General features: G+C 42.9%; 2 protein-coding genes and 2 non-coding genes across 4 annotated transcripts; 2 read left to right on the top strand and 2 right to left on the bottom strand.

Moving 5' to 3' along the window:
* The first annotated feature begins 663 nt into the window (after nucleotides 1-663).
* LOC117966392 (guanidinoacetate N-methyltransferase) lies at nucleotides 664-5214 on the top strand. Its single transcript, XM_034912367.2, has 6 exons — nucleotides 664-968; nucleotides 1727-1872; nucleotides 2385-2448; nucleotides 2707-2774; nucleotides 3940-4050; nucleotides 4696-5214. Exons 1-6 carry the CDS (start codon nucleotides 788-790, stop codon nucleotides 4834-4836), a joined length of 711 nt encoding a protein of 236 aa, XP_034768258.1. The 5' UTR covers nucleotides 664-787; the 3' UTR covers nucleotides 4837-5214.
* Nucleotides 5215-6269: 1055 nt separating this feature from the next.
* On the bottom strand, nucleotides 6270-11521 carry LOC117966393 (NADH dehydrogenase [ubiquinone] iron-sulfur protein 7, mitochondrial-like). Its single transcript, XM_034912368.2, has 8 exons — nucleotides 11419-11521; nucleotides 9562-9598; nucleotides 8438-8506; nucleotides 8075-8192; nucleotides 7558-7737; nucleotides 7212-7258; nucleotides 6796-6884; nucleotides 6270-6522 (listed from the first exon to the last, which is right to left on the bottom strand). The coding sequence occupies exons 1-8, from the start codon at nucleotides 11432-11434 to the stop codon at nucleotides 6425-6427; spliced, it is 654 nt and encodes a 217-aa protein (XP_034768259.1). The 5' UTR covers nucleotides 11435-11521; the 3' UTR covers nucleotides 6270-6424.
* A 120-nt stretch (nucleotides 11522-11641) lies between these two features.
* On the bottom strand, nucleotides 11642-11715 carry trnan-guu (transfer RNA asparagine (anticodon GUU)). The gene has a single exon. It is a non-coding gene; the product is annotated as a tRNA-Asn (tRNA).
* A 265-nt stretch (nucleotides 11716-11980) lies between these two features.
* On the top strand, nucleotides 11981-12053 carry trnaf-gaa (transfer RNA phenylalanine (anticodon GAA)). The gene has a single exon. It is a non-coding gene; the product is annotated as a tRNA-Phe (tRNA).
* Nucleotides 12054-12918: the final 865 nt, after the last annotated feature.

Genomic DNA, 12918 nt, shown 5'->3' with positions numbered 1-12918 from the left:
TGTATTACTATTAGCAACGCAACATATAGCACGTGGTACATGATCAGGTTTAAAATGACCTCAGAGTTTCACTTTGTTAAGGTGACAATCATTTCCATAGGGTAATCCATAAACGAGAATATTGAATTAGTAAAAACTTTGAGTGCCACGGTCACATTGGTATGGACGGAATGAAATAAGCTTACTGCACACAGTAAAATACTCACTGCCCATGGAACACCGTACTTTACGTTCATATTATGTGTATTTATACACGCTCAACAAGGTAAAGATAGCTGTATAGTAAGCATCGCTCTTCTAAAAAAAATAATTAAAGTTGTATGAAAATAATAATGAAGGAAATGTTTGTAGGCTTATTTTATGCTCTATGGTCGTATTATCTGTTCATCCATAAGTAATGTTATATGTTATAATGCTATAATACGATTCTATGACACGTTTTGACTACGAGACATCGGTATTAACGTTTTAGTATTTTTCTATACACTGAGTGCGCCGGAGGGAACAGGTGAAGGAAAACTATTTGCAAGCTGTTTACACACAAGGAGGCAACGCCCCCTGACGGTACCACGTGTTCCATCCAATCAGCTGAGAGCGACTCGTTCCAGTCCTCGCGAGGTACGCCTTCAACTTGCAAGCGCAGCACTTTCTGTTATTAAAACTCTTGGCATACTCTTAGCTGCCCTCTTTTCAATCACCACGATTGTCGTGGCCAGTCAGTCGCCGGCGCCCTGAAGTTTAAGATTGACCTGATTTTGGAATTATTTTTTTCTGCCTAACCTCAGCCATGAGTACCGAAGCCGCGCAGCCCATCTTCGCCACGGGCGAGAACTGCAAGCCGGTGTGGACCGACGCGAATGCCCAGTATAACCAGGCTGATACACACCTCGAGATCATGGGGAAGCCGGTCATGGAGCGATGGGAGACCCCCTACATGCACTCGCTCGCCACGGTAGCGGCGTCCAAAGGTAGGGGTCGACTTTCAATGCAATTAGCGGGGCAGTGTTCTGATTGCTTTAGCAATGCAACGTTTTCACTGTATTAATTACATTTCTTGGGTTTATTAATCCCCCCTAATGTCTGTACAACATTTGGACTGTACGGTAAACGTTTAGTTTAGATTCAGTGCTTTGCGCCGTAGTCTGTTGATATGCCTATTCTTTACAAGTACAGTTCAGTACAACTGCATTCGAAATATAGCTGTCTGAAGTTTACCACAATTCTATACTAAACTTTAGCAAGCTTGCTGGTAGTAGATGTTAGTGTTCTATATGGTGTACCACGTTTTGCAGGAATGTTTTCACGGTATAGTGCAGGGCAGCCACTCTTAATTTCTCAGTATTTAATTTGATCTGAACATGCATGCCTGTGAGTTAGTGACAGCAGCTGTTGCATGACAGCTGCAGCTGCTGCAGTGTGCCCCCTCCGTATTGCCCTGCTGGGTTATTTTTACAATGCAGCGTGTTGACCCTTGGCACACCCGCCTGGCAAGTATGGTGTTTAAACTTGTCAACTCCTTACCAGGCCTTTGAGTCTGAAACTTCCAACAGGACCAGGCAGCTTTCACATATGAAAATGCATTGAGGGATTATGTATCCATACCAGTGCTGTCCAGTCTGTGAAACACACCTCTATCCCGTGCACCTGCTATTTTTCTCTCCCCTGCGCGGAGAGCTCTCGCTGGAGTGCCCCGCGCGGCTCATGCTTTGCTTGTCGTGTGTTGCAGGAGGCCGCGTGCTGGAGATCGGGTTCGGAATGGCTATCGCTGCCACTAAGGTGGAGTCGTTCCCTATCGAGGAGCACTGGATCATTGAGTGCAACGATGGAGTGTTTCAGAGGCTGCAGGAGTGGGCGAAGAACCAGCCACACAAGGTGAGGCGAAGAATTCACTGCTGGCTTTTGTGAATTCAAACCGCACCATTTCAAGAGACAGGAGCTCCAGATTTCACTCTTGTCTTGGTGCAGTCATTCTATGCATCTGAGTTCTGTTGCTCCAATATTAATGTTCTCTAAATCTGCTGTTACCTGGCTTTACACTTGCTTTGAGCTTGTCCGCCGCCCAGACTACTGTCTGTCTATATTAATGTAGAGAAGGGGTTTGGCAGAGGTGAGAGGGAGCATTGTCACATGATTTGCCAGCACTTACAATTCCATGGTCAAGCACAAAGCAGCTCAGTCAGGTAGACCGCTTTATTTTTTCATATTGGTTGCAAACACCTTAAAATAGCAAGGGGGATGTAAAAGCAATAAAAATTACATTTGAAGGGGCTCTTTAATAGTTAAGGGCATGGTTAGAACAAAGTTGTAAGTGGGGGAAAAAAAAGAATCATTAGACAGTTAAAATCCCCACACTCCTAACTTCCTGGAAATGTGTTTTGTTGCAGATCGTCCCTCTCAAAGGATTGTGGGAAGATGTGGTGTCAACCCTGCCTGATGGCCACTTTGACGGTAAGTTGGTAACTTCCTGTTACACCCACTGGAACGATAATGGACCAATATACCTAAAAGCAACTGATTCAGGGAAAGAAATACAATCACCTGCCATGAAACTATCAATAGGGCATAGGGCCACCATGAACCTCTAGCTGCAGTGTGGTTTAAGACTGTAGAAAGAATGCTTTGGAAATCAGTCCCCAGTGTTTTTTTATCAATCGTAAAAGCTATGTGAAACCCTAGTGTAAGTCTGTCCTGTTCTTGTCTCTTCAGGTATTCTTTATGATACCTACCCTCTGTCTGAAGACACCTGGCACACACACCAGTTCAACTTCATCAAGGTGAGTCAGATGTCCTCGGCAGTGTGAACCTCCATGTGCAAACACTAGCTAAATAAAATGTAAAGTAAGCAACGGTGATGTGATAAGACAGAGTCAGCTGCACGCAGCACAGTGAGAAGCCAGCCAGTAGATCTGCAGCTTCAAAGAAACACACTACCACAGCCTCTCGGGGTCCATGTGAAGTGTTCTGTGCAGATGAAGGTTTATCAGTTTGTCCACGTCGAACGCCGTGCATACTGTGGTAACGATTGTAACTTTGCAGTGCGTAATTGTATTGCAGTCTTTGTTTAGGTATGTCGCAATCAAATAACATATTAAATCTAAAATGAAGGCATTAAAAAGCAATAACGAAAATCACAGCCCCACGAGATTGATGTATAATAAAGGCTATAAAGGAATTCAAAAAGGCGATATTTTAATTATTTAATGTCTACTGCTGCATCTTCATTCTGAGCCTGATGCAATCTAATGGAATTGTTTAGGTCAGGAAATGTCCTGTGTCTCTCCACCCCTCCTTTCTTTCCACACCTGTGTTTATTTATCGAACTGCCTTCACTGCAAATCTTTCCTCCCTCCCTGACCTTGCCCGTCTATCCCAACTATCACTTGATGACTCGGACTTTAAAAACAAGGCTGCCCTCTTTCCAGCCCCTCCGCCTTCATTTTCCTGAACGGCAGTAAAGGACCCTGCTGAAAAACATGAAGCCAGCACGATAACTAAAAGCATACTGCATTAAAACGAAAAGGGTGTTTGCCTAACCTGCCACGTGGAGGCAACGTGTGCTCACAAACAGTACTAGCGTTTTCACACTTTGTTATAACAATCTGCAGTTGTGGGTGTTTTGTTCTTCCACCATTGTGAAGGTGTTTACGAAAGTTATGACATGGTAATTCTGCCTGCAAGTGGAGACCAACAAAATGTTTATTTACTGTGGAATTTTTTTATTGAACTACAACAGCTTATACTTGCAGAAAAGCACCTGCTTTTGCCACTGAAATCCAGTGCCACCCACTTGTGTAGTGTTGCTTGTCAAGGTCGTTTGCATCCCTTTTTAAACAACTTGTGTCAACAGACAAGCATATAAAACCGTGCGTGCACTGCAAGCACTTGCACGTGCAGACATGTAATGATTAACTGGCCTGCTTGTGTCTGTGTCCTCCCCAGGGCCACGCTCACAGGCTGCTGAAGCCCGGCGGTGTCCTCACCTACTGTAACCTCACCTCCTGGGGAGAGCTGCTCAAGACCAAATACGACAACATTGACACCATGTTCCAGGTGAGCTCTGGGAAACACAGAACGCAGGGCTCCAAGTCTTCACCACACTGTGTGTCAGAGCTAGAGTCAACAGAGCAACATGCGCAGAAAAACTACGCAGGTCTATTCACTTCATCTGAGTACTGGCAATGGTTAAATATTGAATTAGAACCAAACCTGTCGTTTAGATAAAAACACAAGTGATGTTGTCAGAGTTTTTAAAATGATTTAACTGGTATCTGTATTCAGATCCACCAGCGTTTGGATCAACTGAATAGATGCCTAGATAGGCTTGCAGATTTTTTTAAATTTTTAGGAGGGGTTTATATTCAAAGCAGAAAATCATTAGTCACTATCCCAGTCTGTGCATGTCAAAGTGGGACACTGACATGGAGTGAGGGATAGCCTCCATATCCTCCCAGATTCGGATACTCTCATTACTAAGGAATGTCCTTCCCAAGCTTCATCACAACAGGTAGGTGTGTATAAAAAATGACAAGGATCTATAAGATAGGAATACAAATGAAATATTTACAGTGGAGGTCGTTTCTCCTTTAATGGAACTACCATCACAACTGGATGAGCAGTTCACGAGATGTATTTAAAACATACATCCGTACTCCACGAAGCCTCCTAACCTGGCCTCAACCCCTCTCCCTCTTTCAGGAGACGCAGGTGCCTCGGCTGCTGGAGGCTGGCTTCAAGAAGGAGAGTATAAGCACCAGCCTGATGGACATCTCCCCTCCCTCCGAGTGCAAATACTACTCCTTCCACAAGATGATCACCCCCACCATCCTCAAACAATAAACCCTCTTCCCCTGCCCAGCAAAACCAAGCCAAATCTGTGTCACCACGCAAACAGGAGCATGTGCTTATGTGTGGGGGGTTGCATCTATAAACAAGCGCATGAGCAAGCTGCAAAATAAGAGCTAGAAGGTCCATTAGAACCCTCTCAAGAGATCTTGATGACTACAGCAGCAGATCATGTATAGTAATGCAGTTCCACATCTTGCATTTGCATCTTCTCCAGCACCGTGTCTATATATGAAACCAACTAGCAACTGTGCTGTCACAGAAAACAAGGTATCGAAACGTAAGATCATGTTCCTATTTGTGTGGTTATCCCATGCAGTGCTAGCTTGATTAAACAGTAACTGGTGAACCAGTAATTCCAACCCTTTTAAACCCTGTCTTATGTTTCTAACACCTGTGCTGCGTTTTACAACCACTGTAACTAATCCATCATTAATCTGTACAAAACTGCACAGGGTTTATTAGTGTTACTTAGTTCCAGGCCAGCAGTGGGGTGATAACTGTTGGATGTTGAGTTTAACAGCTGGTTTCTCAGACTAACGCTACTCTGGGACTACTGCTAACTTAGTTAGTCTGATGTTAGTGCTAACCAGGGCTGTGAAACCAACCAAAGAGTAACTCAGGACAAATTCTCAGGCATTAGACTTGTGAATTAATTTACTGCCATTCTTCTTCTGAAATAAATTCAATCCACTGTTAAAAAATAAATGGATCCCAGTTGTTAGGGAAAAGGAGACGCACTAGAAGACACCTCAAACCCTGTTGTGACTTTTCTTAAACAGTTTGGAAACTTACAAGAAATAATAATAATAAAAAACACATTTCTGGTGCAAATGTTTAATGGTGGGAGTCTTTTCTTTCTCACTTTCTAGAAGTCTGTGTTTGTTTTTGCACTGAACGCAACCTGAAATGGAGTTGACAGGATGCCCCCAGACTAAGCCTTTATCGTTCCTGCCCAGCTGATCACAAACCACTGAAATTCTAAGATGAAAATCTGAACACCGATCCTCAAGATCCATCTAAAATCGCACCTGTGATAGATGTACATTCGAGAGAAAACAACCACTTAATGAGATCATGCAGGGAGGTGTAACAAATATTTACCTTCCCTGCACTCCTCAACTAAAGTCTTGATAAGGTTTCGCACAATGAAAGTTGCACTTTGTATAGATCTTTTTCAGACACGCTTGCCGACATGCTTAACCATCAAGGCCTTGAACGGCTTACCCTATATCAAACAAACAACAGATACAGCAGTTGCTGTGTGTGTAGATATTGCTTCATGAGAGGTTGTACAGATGTTGCATAAGTCTCCTATTTCTTGTAACTTTGTGTAGTCACGTCATTTCTTTTCAGAGCTCTGGTCTCTTAATGGTATTAAAAAAAAAAAATAGTGTAGTGCATAGTCTATAATAAATGAAAATGGATTATTATAATAACGTATTTAATGTATTAATCAACAGGACTGGCACATGTCCAGTAATAAACACAGTTGTACTGACAATATAGTTAATGTACACAGCGCCTCCCTGTGGCAAAGCCGTTCATAAATAAAAGTAGAACTCCGGTCCCGACTGTCCCCTCACTTCCGGTACCAGATCCTCATCCTCTTCTCGCGCTTGATCTTCTTCTGGAGCTGAAGGGTGCCATACAGAAGAGCCTCCGCTGTTGGGGGGCAGCCTAGACAGCGAGACAGACAGACAGTCAGTGTCTGGAAAACTTGCAACTCCAGTGACAAAAAAATGGTTGTTAATCTCTGGTAACTGGCAAGCAAAATGATTACAAAGTTCACAAAGGACATGTTCAGTGTTTTCATCGACTTGTCCACAGGGCATGAACACTTGCGCACCGTTCTGACATGGACTTTGTTACAAGGAGTGCTTCTAATGCATTCTTGGCCCAGCCTGTAGCATGCCCAGATGAACCCAGCACAGAGACCCCAGTCACGCTTACCTGGAACGTAGATGTCCACTGGCACGATGCGGTCACAGCCTCGCACCACAGAGTAGGAGTAATGGTAGTACCCGCCACCATTGGCACAGCTAAGGGCAGCAGAACACAGAACACAACCGGGATCAATTACAATTACAACAGCATTGTGCGCTGAAATTACAATTACAAGGATATTCTGTTCAATTGCAATTACAGTTACAATTATGAAGCAGTAATTCCAATTATACTAAAAAGTAACAGAACTACACATCAACATGTTTACCCTATTTATTCTAAATAACCAATCAAGTATCACAGGTTCAAATACAGAACCTGGGGTGCCAAGATTCAACTACAATTACATTGTAATTTCAATTAATTACAAAATACAATCAGTAATTGCATTCCCTGTTTGAATAAATAAATAAAGTTTGTACCTTCCCATGGAAATCACATAGCGAGGCTCAGGCATCTGGTCATACACCTACAGAAAACCAAGACCACCACAACAACACTGATGTGAGAGCAATGTTCATGAGGGAAGACGCTTCTCAAAGTCCAGAGGGCACCGACAGAAGTTAAATGCAAAACCTAATTCAACTAAAACAGCGTTTACACCTGATATAAAACTTTAAACAAGCATGATTCAGGTGGAACGGAGTACAGGTAGAACTAACCAGTCCACTGGAAAATCCATTGCTTTCTCATACGCTACCCAATACATTGCATGTTTCCTGGTTTCTACGTTAGGAAAGGGAATCCCAGAAGCCCTCAGTGACGTACCTTCCTCAGGGCGGGGGCCATCTTGTTGGTGAGGGTCCCTGCGACGATCATGACGTCAGATTGGCGGGGGCTGGCTCGGAACACCACGCCAAAGCGGTCCATGTCATAGCGCGGAGCGGCCATGTGCATCATCTCCACCGCGCAGCACGCCAGCCCGAAGGTCATGGGCCACAGCGAGCTCTGCAGAGACACACACAGGCCTGCTACCTTGCTCTGCTTACCCTTGATCCTTTGAGCACTGTTCCAGGATCAGACACTGGCACTAACCTCATTACTCCTCTATTCACACTCACAATGCAGTGAGCAGCAATCACATGGCGTCAATGTATTCTGAATTATTAAGCTTGTGTGGACGGGTCTTCGGTAAACTGATTAAATGACCAGGAATTTAAGCAATCAGGCCCCTGCAAAATCCCTCTTATCAGCTCTTGATAGTAAGGTCTCTGTAGGTCATGAACTGGTAAATCATTAAGGAGGAGCCTGTCTGGTGTTTGACCTATCCTTACTGAGCGCTTACCCTGCGGGCCCAGTTGACGAGGTCATCGAGCTTGGTAATGACGTACTCTCCTTTGCTGCTCGGCAGGGACGGATTCTTAGCAGCCACGGCTGTGCTCTTCTGTCTGGCAGGAACCAGGCTGGGAGGACGGCACATGCACTCATTAACATTCTGCTACTGGATATGCGCCGTTTCATTAGAAATACCTTCCTCTAAACAGAACAAAAAGCAGAACCCTGCTCAAACTGGGCAAAGTGACATTTCACCCCGACACACAATGTATTAACTTACAGTGTAAGAGCCTGTCCTGACCTGTTGAAAACAGCAGACCTAAACACAGCGAGAGGGCACAGCCCAGGTTAGGCACTTTCTTGTTTTCTTTACCTGTTGCCATTGTCAGTGACTGAGCTCTGATTGAGGGTCCGAGTCTGGATTGCGAGTGCTGAGCTGGGCCTGCGAGCACAAAAACACCAATTAAAAAAACCACACAAGGAGCTGCTCATCTCCAACGACTTCACAACGTTTAACCACACATTGGTATTGGACACCATCCATTTACAGAAAAAGAACTTACAACTACCGTGTTCCTTCAAATTTAACATATTAAGATGCAGCCCAAATTTCCCACCCACAATTTGAGGAAAAAAAATAAAATATCAAATAAATCTGTATTTACAAAGATACAATATGGAGGCAGTTTGCGGTCGTCTGCTGTCACACAGAGCATTACAGTTATGTGCTGCTTCTCATTTCCAGTCGTGATTACTCACACCTGTTTTTTCTCTCAGTTTTCTGAACTGTGGTATTGCTTGGTATGTCGAAAAATACGGGGGTCTGATCAGCATTTCCAATCTGTCCAAGCTAGTACTGTTTCTTAGAAATGTAAATACTTCTCTTCGAATTCCTCAGGAAGCTAATGACGCCTCTTTGAAAATGGATGCCTGTATGTCGTGGATGATTCGAGATCGGGCAGTAACGTTTTGTTCGTCTTTTCTCAGCAGTCAGTCGCATTGCTGTTTGTGAATTCGGGAAGTCACGTATTCTGTTGGTGATTTTAATTCACGCATCACTACTGAACTCGAATTTAAGACACAGGCTCTTTTTGAGAAGAAAAAAATAGTTTAAAAAGTGTGTCAAATTCAAAGGAATACGATGGAGTTTACTCCAACAAACCATAAGCGATCTCACTCCCTTTACCATGTGCTTTCTGTAGTAATGTAATGTTTAAGACTAGTTCCATCCATTCCATGAATTAGAAACACTATTGGCTGGTTTCACAGACACCGATTAGTACTAGTATTGAGCTGCTTTACCTAAAATAACATTAGTTAGTCCAAGATTAGTGATGATCATGGTCTGTGAAACCAGCCACGAAAGTGCATGGTCAAATATACTGGAAATGAGCAGGAAAAAAAGAAATACATAATCTGTTTTTTTTTTTCTAATAGAATTTACTTGCAAACTACACTCCCCTCCAAGCTTTATATTCAGGTTTTCATTTTTCTTACCTTAGAGACAAGGCACCAAACCTAGCCAAGCGGGGAACTGAAATGAAAAAGAAGAGAGATTTAGGATTTCCTGGAGAATTACTTTGGGTCTTAGGTTGCAGAGAGAGCGAACTCATAAGTCTTTCACCTCTGTGTGAAATAAGATTGGTTATCTTCCAGGGATGTCCCACAACTGATCTCAACCAACAGTCTCTGCTAAAGAGAAGCAGGTTGCATACAATACTTCCAGTGGAAGTAACAGGATACATTTTCCCTCATGCTAGCCCCTTTCACACTGGCATGCTCTGCCCGGGTCGGAACCTACCCGGGTCAGGACCCGGTGTCATGCGGGTCGGCTACGTGATCTCACATTGCTTTTAGTAAAGCAGGGCTGACCTGGGTGACAGACGCAAGTACACAACCCGCGTATCAATGCCCTGGAAGCAGCTTGTTACAGAAGCTTCCATCCAAGCTTCTCTGGATTGAACCGATGGACCAAATGTTGATTAGAGCGAATGTTTCTTCATCCCTGCTGCAATCTGGCTCATGCTGTGCCACAAGCAACAAAAATAGGCTAAACAGGACAAACAGAAACGTTCCTTGCGGAAGTGAAACCTTCACGCAGGTGTGGCTGTTTGTCATTTCATAGGCTTCGAATGGCCGTCATGCATTTTGTCTCACTCAACCCGGGTCAAGGTATGACCCAGGTACGTGGTTTCACACGAAGAGGGATTGTAACCCGGGTAGCCAGAACCCGGGTAGGAGTGCCAGTGTGAAAGGGGCTTAAGGGAATGACTTCAATGCTTTAGGGTTTTTAATCAACTGCAGCTTTAAACTCAAGCAACACATGAGTAAATTGAACTCAAGGTTGTTGTTTTTTTATGCAACTAGCGACTAAACTGATTTGCAGGACTGCAGTGCTCTCTCTTGCAGAGATGTGACGGGAAGCTCTCATGATGCCTGAAACTCACCAGCTAGTTATCCTTCACCAAATTCACAAGCATGAAGAAAAAAAGATGTAAATGACCCCGTCACTGAAATAAGAATGGCACAGAACGTGTGACTTAACAAAATGGAAATCAATATAATTATATCTTTATTTTTATATAGCGCCTTTCATAGTGTTCCACCATCACAAAGCACTTTACAGAGGTAGGCTGTGGACTGTGCATTATATGCAGAGTCACTTACAATAGGACATTGATTTAACATCTCATCCGCAGGATGGAGCACAAGGAGGTTAAGTGACTTGCTCAGTTTCACACAGTGAGTCAGTCACTGGCAGAGGTGGGATTTGAACCGGTGACCTTCTGGTGACAAGCCCTGGACTTTAACCAGTGGACGACAGTTGCATTTAGATAACGCCAACATACTTGTTTTTAAACTGTCATCTAATTTGTCTCCTACAGACAGACATCAGTATGCATACAACTGTGTAGCAGGTTTAGCTACACGCCTGTCGAAACGAACTCAGAAGTTGTGTTGTTACGTCACCTCCTGTTGTGTAAGTTGTATATCTGTGTTTATCGGGGCACTGTTTCAACTGTACCGTGCTATGTTTCATAAGCCATGCATGCATAATATTATCCAAGACATTTGACAGCACACGCACATACATTACATTCGCACTGCGGTGTTTACCCGAACCCCAGGCCTCACTGTTGTGTAACCCCCAGATTCTGGACCGCATTCACGTACTGTGCAAGGTCAGAGACAACGTTATATACTTTCATGAAATAAAACAGAAATTGCGCTGCCTCAAAGAAGAAAAAAATACTCAAATTCCATAACATGTATTAAATAGGCACCATTGGGAGTTGTATGTCTTATCGACTGACATTTGAAAGCAAATAGCATCGCATTCGGCTCATAACTTACCCACCAGCGCCGCCATCTTGGTAAGGGAATGGAAAAGCTTCCTGGAAGTGTGTCACATACAACACAGTCCTCCCTTTTTTGTTCCTAAAGAAAGATCCGAAAAGATGCCAAGAATAAACGCTTAACCGTCTTAAAATTAAAATAAACTTAATTCCCCAATATCCAAACAACAATATGACTATTTTAAAATATATAATATTCACATAAGAAAAAAACACCACTCCGTCCCTGGGTGGGCTTGAACCACCAACCTTTCGGTTAACAGCCGAACGCGCTAACCGATTGCGCCACAGAGACTCATGGTTATAGTCTCTTAGAAAAGAGTAGATGCTGGTTGTAAATAGCATACTGTACGTGTAAATACGTATTGCACAGTTATTTTCAGTACTGGTCGGCTTAATATGTTGACGCGTTCTGTTTTTTTTTTATTGTACAGTAAACAAAGCAGTTACAGCACGTGGCAATACTAATGTATTAACTGTTTTATATTTTGTATATAATTTGAACGCAAAAATATGTAGTTTGACAACATTCTTTTGAACATGTGCATACTTATTTATGTGCCGAAATAGCTCAGTTGGGAGAGCGTTAGACTGAAGATCTAAAGGTCCCTGGTTCGATCCCGGGTTTCGGCAATTTTGTCTCAATATGTATTTTACTGTAACATTTTACGAGAATATCTTTGCTAAAACTTTCTTTATTTTAGAAATAAATCAAATATGCAGGATATTCCATGCCAAAATTAATTAATTATTCATTTATTTCCATGTTTATCTATTTATTTCTATATTTATTTAGTTATTCATTTATTTATTTCACTTTTGCCACTTGCTTTTTATATTTCACTCTGTTCATTTACATATCGGCTACGACAGTTCTTTTCTGCTTTGCTATTTACATTTCGATGCGGCGCTAGCTATTTCTTTTTACATTTCACTGTGGGCACAATCGATGTCGTTCTGACACATTTTCTCAGTTATACTGCGAGTTACAGATATTCTGTGGAATATTTTATTGAGCCGACTGAAATGTCCAACGTTTGTGTCCCTGTTCGCCACTCCCACTTCATTCACTTTGGATCCCGCAGTGTTGTGTAAGAATATAGCAGATAGGAACTTTAGAAACTGGGAGATGAGGTCCGGTATGAAGGCTTTTTTATTTTTATTTTAACTTATATCGTAAAATTATCAAAACACAATACACACACACACAAATGCCCCCTTCCCCCACTAACACGGAGCTTAACATTACAATTTTACACGGTTATATATATATATTTATTTAGGAGACGCCTTTATCCAAGGTGACTTACAGAGACTAGGGTGTGTGAACTATGCATCAGCTGCAGAGTCACTTACAACTACGTCTCACCCGAAACTAGAGCACAAGGCGGTTAAGTGACTTACTTAGGGTCACACAATGAGTCAGTGGGACGGGAACCGGGGACCTCCTGATTACAAGCCCTTTTCTTTAACCACTGGACCACACAACCTCCACATA

The sequence above is a fragment of the Acipenser ruthenus genome, chromosome 47, assembly GCF_902713425.1.
Source record: "Acipenser ruthenus chromosome 47, fAciRut3.2 maternal haplotype, whole genome shotgun sequence".
Lineage (NCBI taxonomy): Eukaryota > Metazoa > Chordata > Actinopteri > Acipenseriformes > Acipenseridae > Acipenser > Acipenser ruthenus.
Note: the sequence above shows the minus strand (reverse complement) of the source record. Positions and strands in the feature narration are given on the sequence as shown.

Bases quoted from the DNA above. Each gene is read 5' to 3' on its own strand.
- LOC117966392 (XM_034912367.2), top strand. From the start codon at position 788: ATGAGTACCGAAGCCGCGCAGCCCATCTTCGCCACGGGCGAGAACTGC. The intron at 2,775-3,939 runs GTGAGTCAGATG...TGTCCTCCCCAG, and splicing joins ACCAGTTCAACTTCATCAAG to GGCCACGCTCACAGGCTGCT. The intron at 4,051-4,695 runs GTGAGCTCTGGG...TCCCTCTTTCAG, and splicing joins ACATTGACACCATGTTCCAG to GAGACGCAGGTGCCTCGGCT.
- LOC117966393 (XM_034912368.2), bottom strand. The intron at 7,738-8,074 runs GTAAGCGCTCAG...GTGTCTCTGCAG, and splicing joins TCGTCAACTGGGCCCGCAGG to AGCTCGCTGTGGCCCATGAC. The intron at 7,259-7,557 runs GTACGTCACTGA...GGTTTTCTGTAG, and splicing joins TGGCCCCCGCCCTGAGGAAG to GTGTATGACCAGATGCCTGA.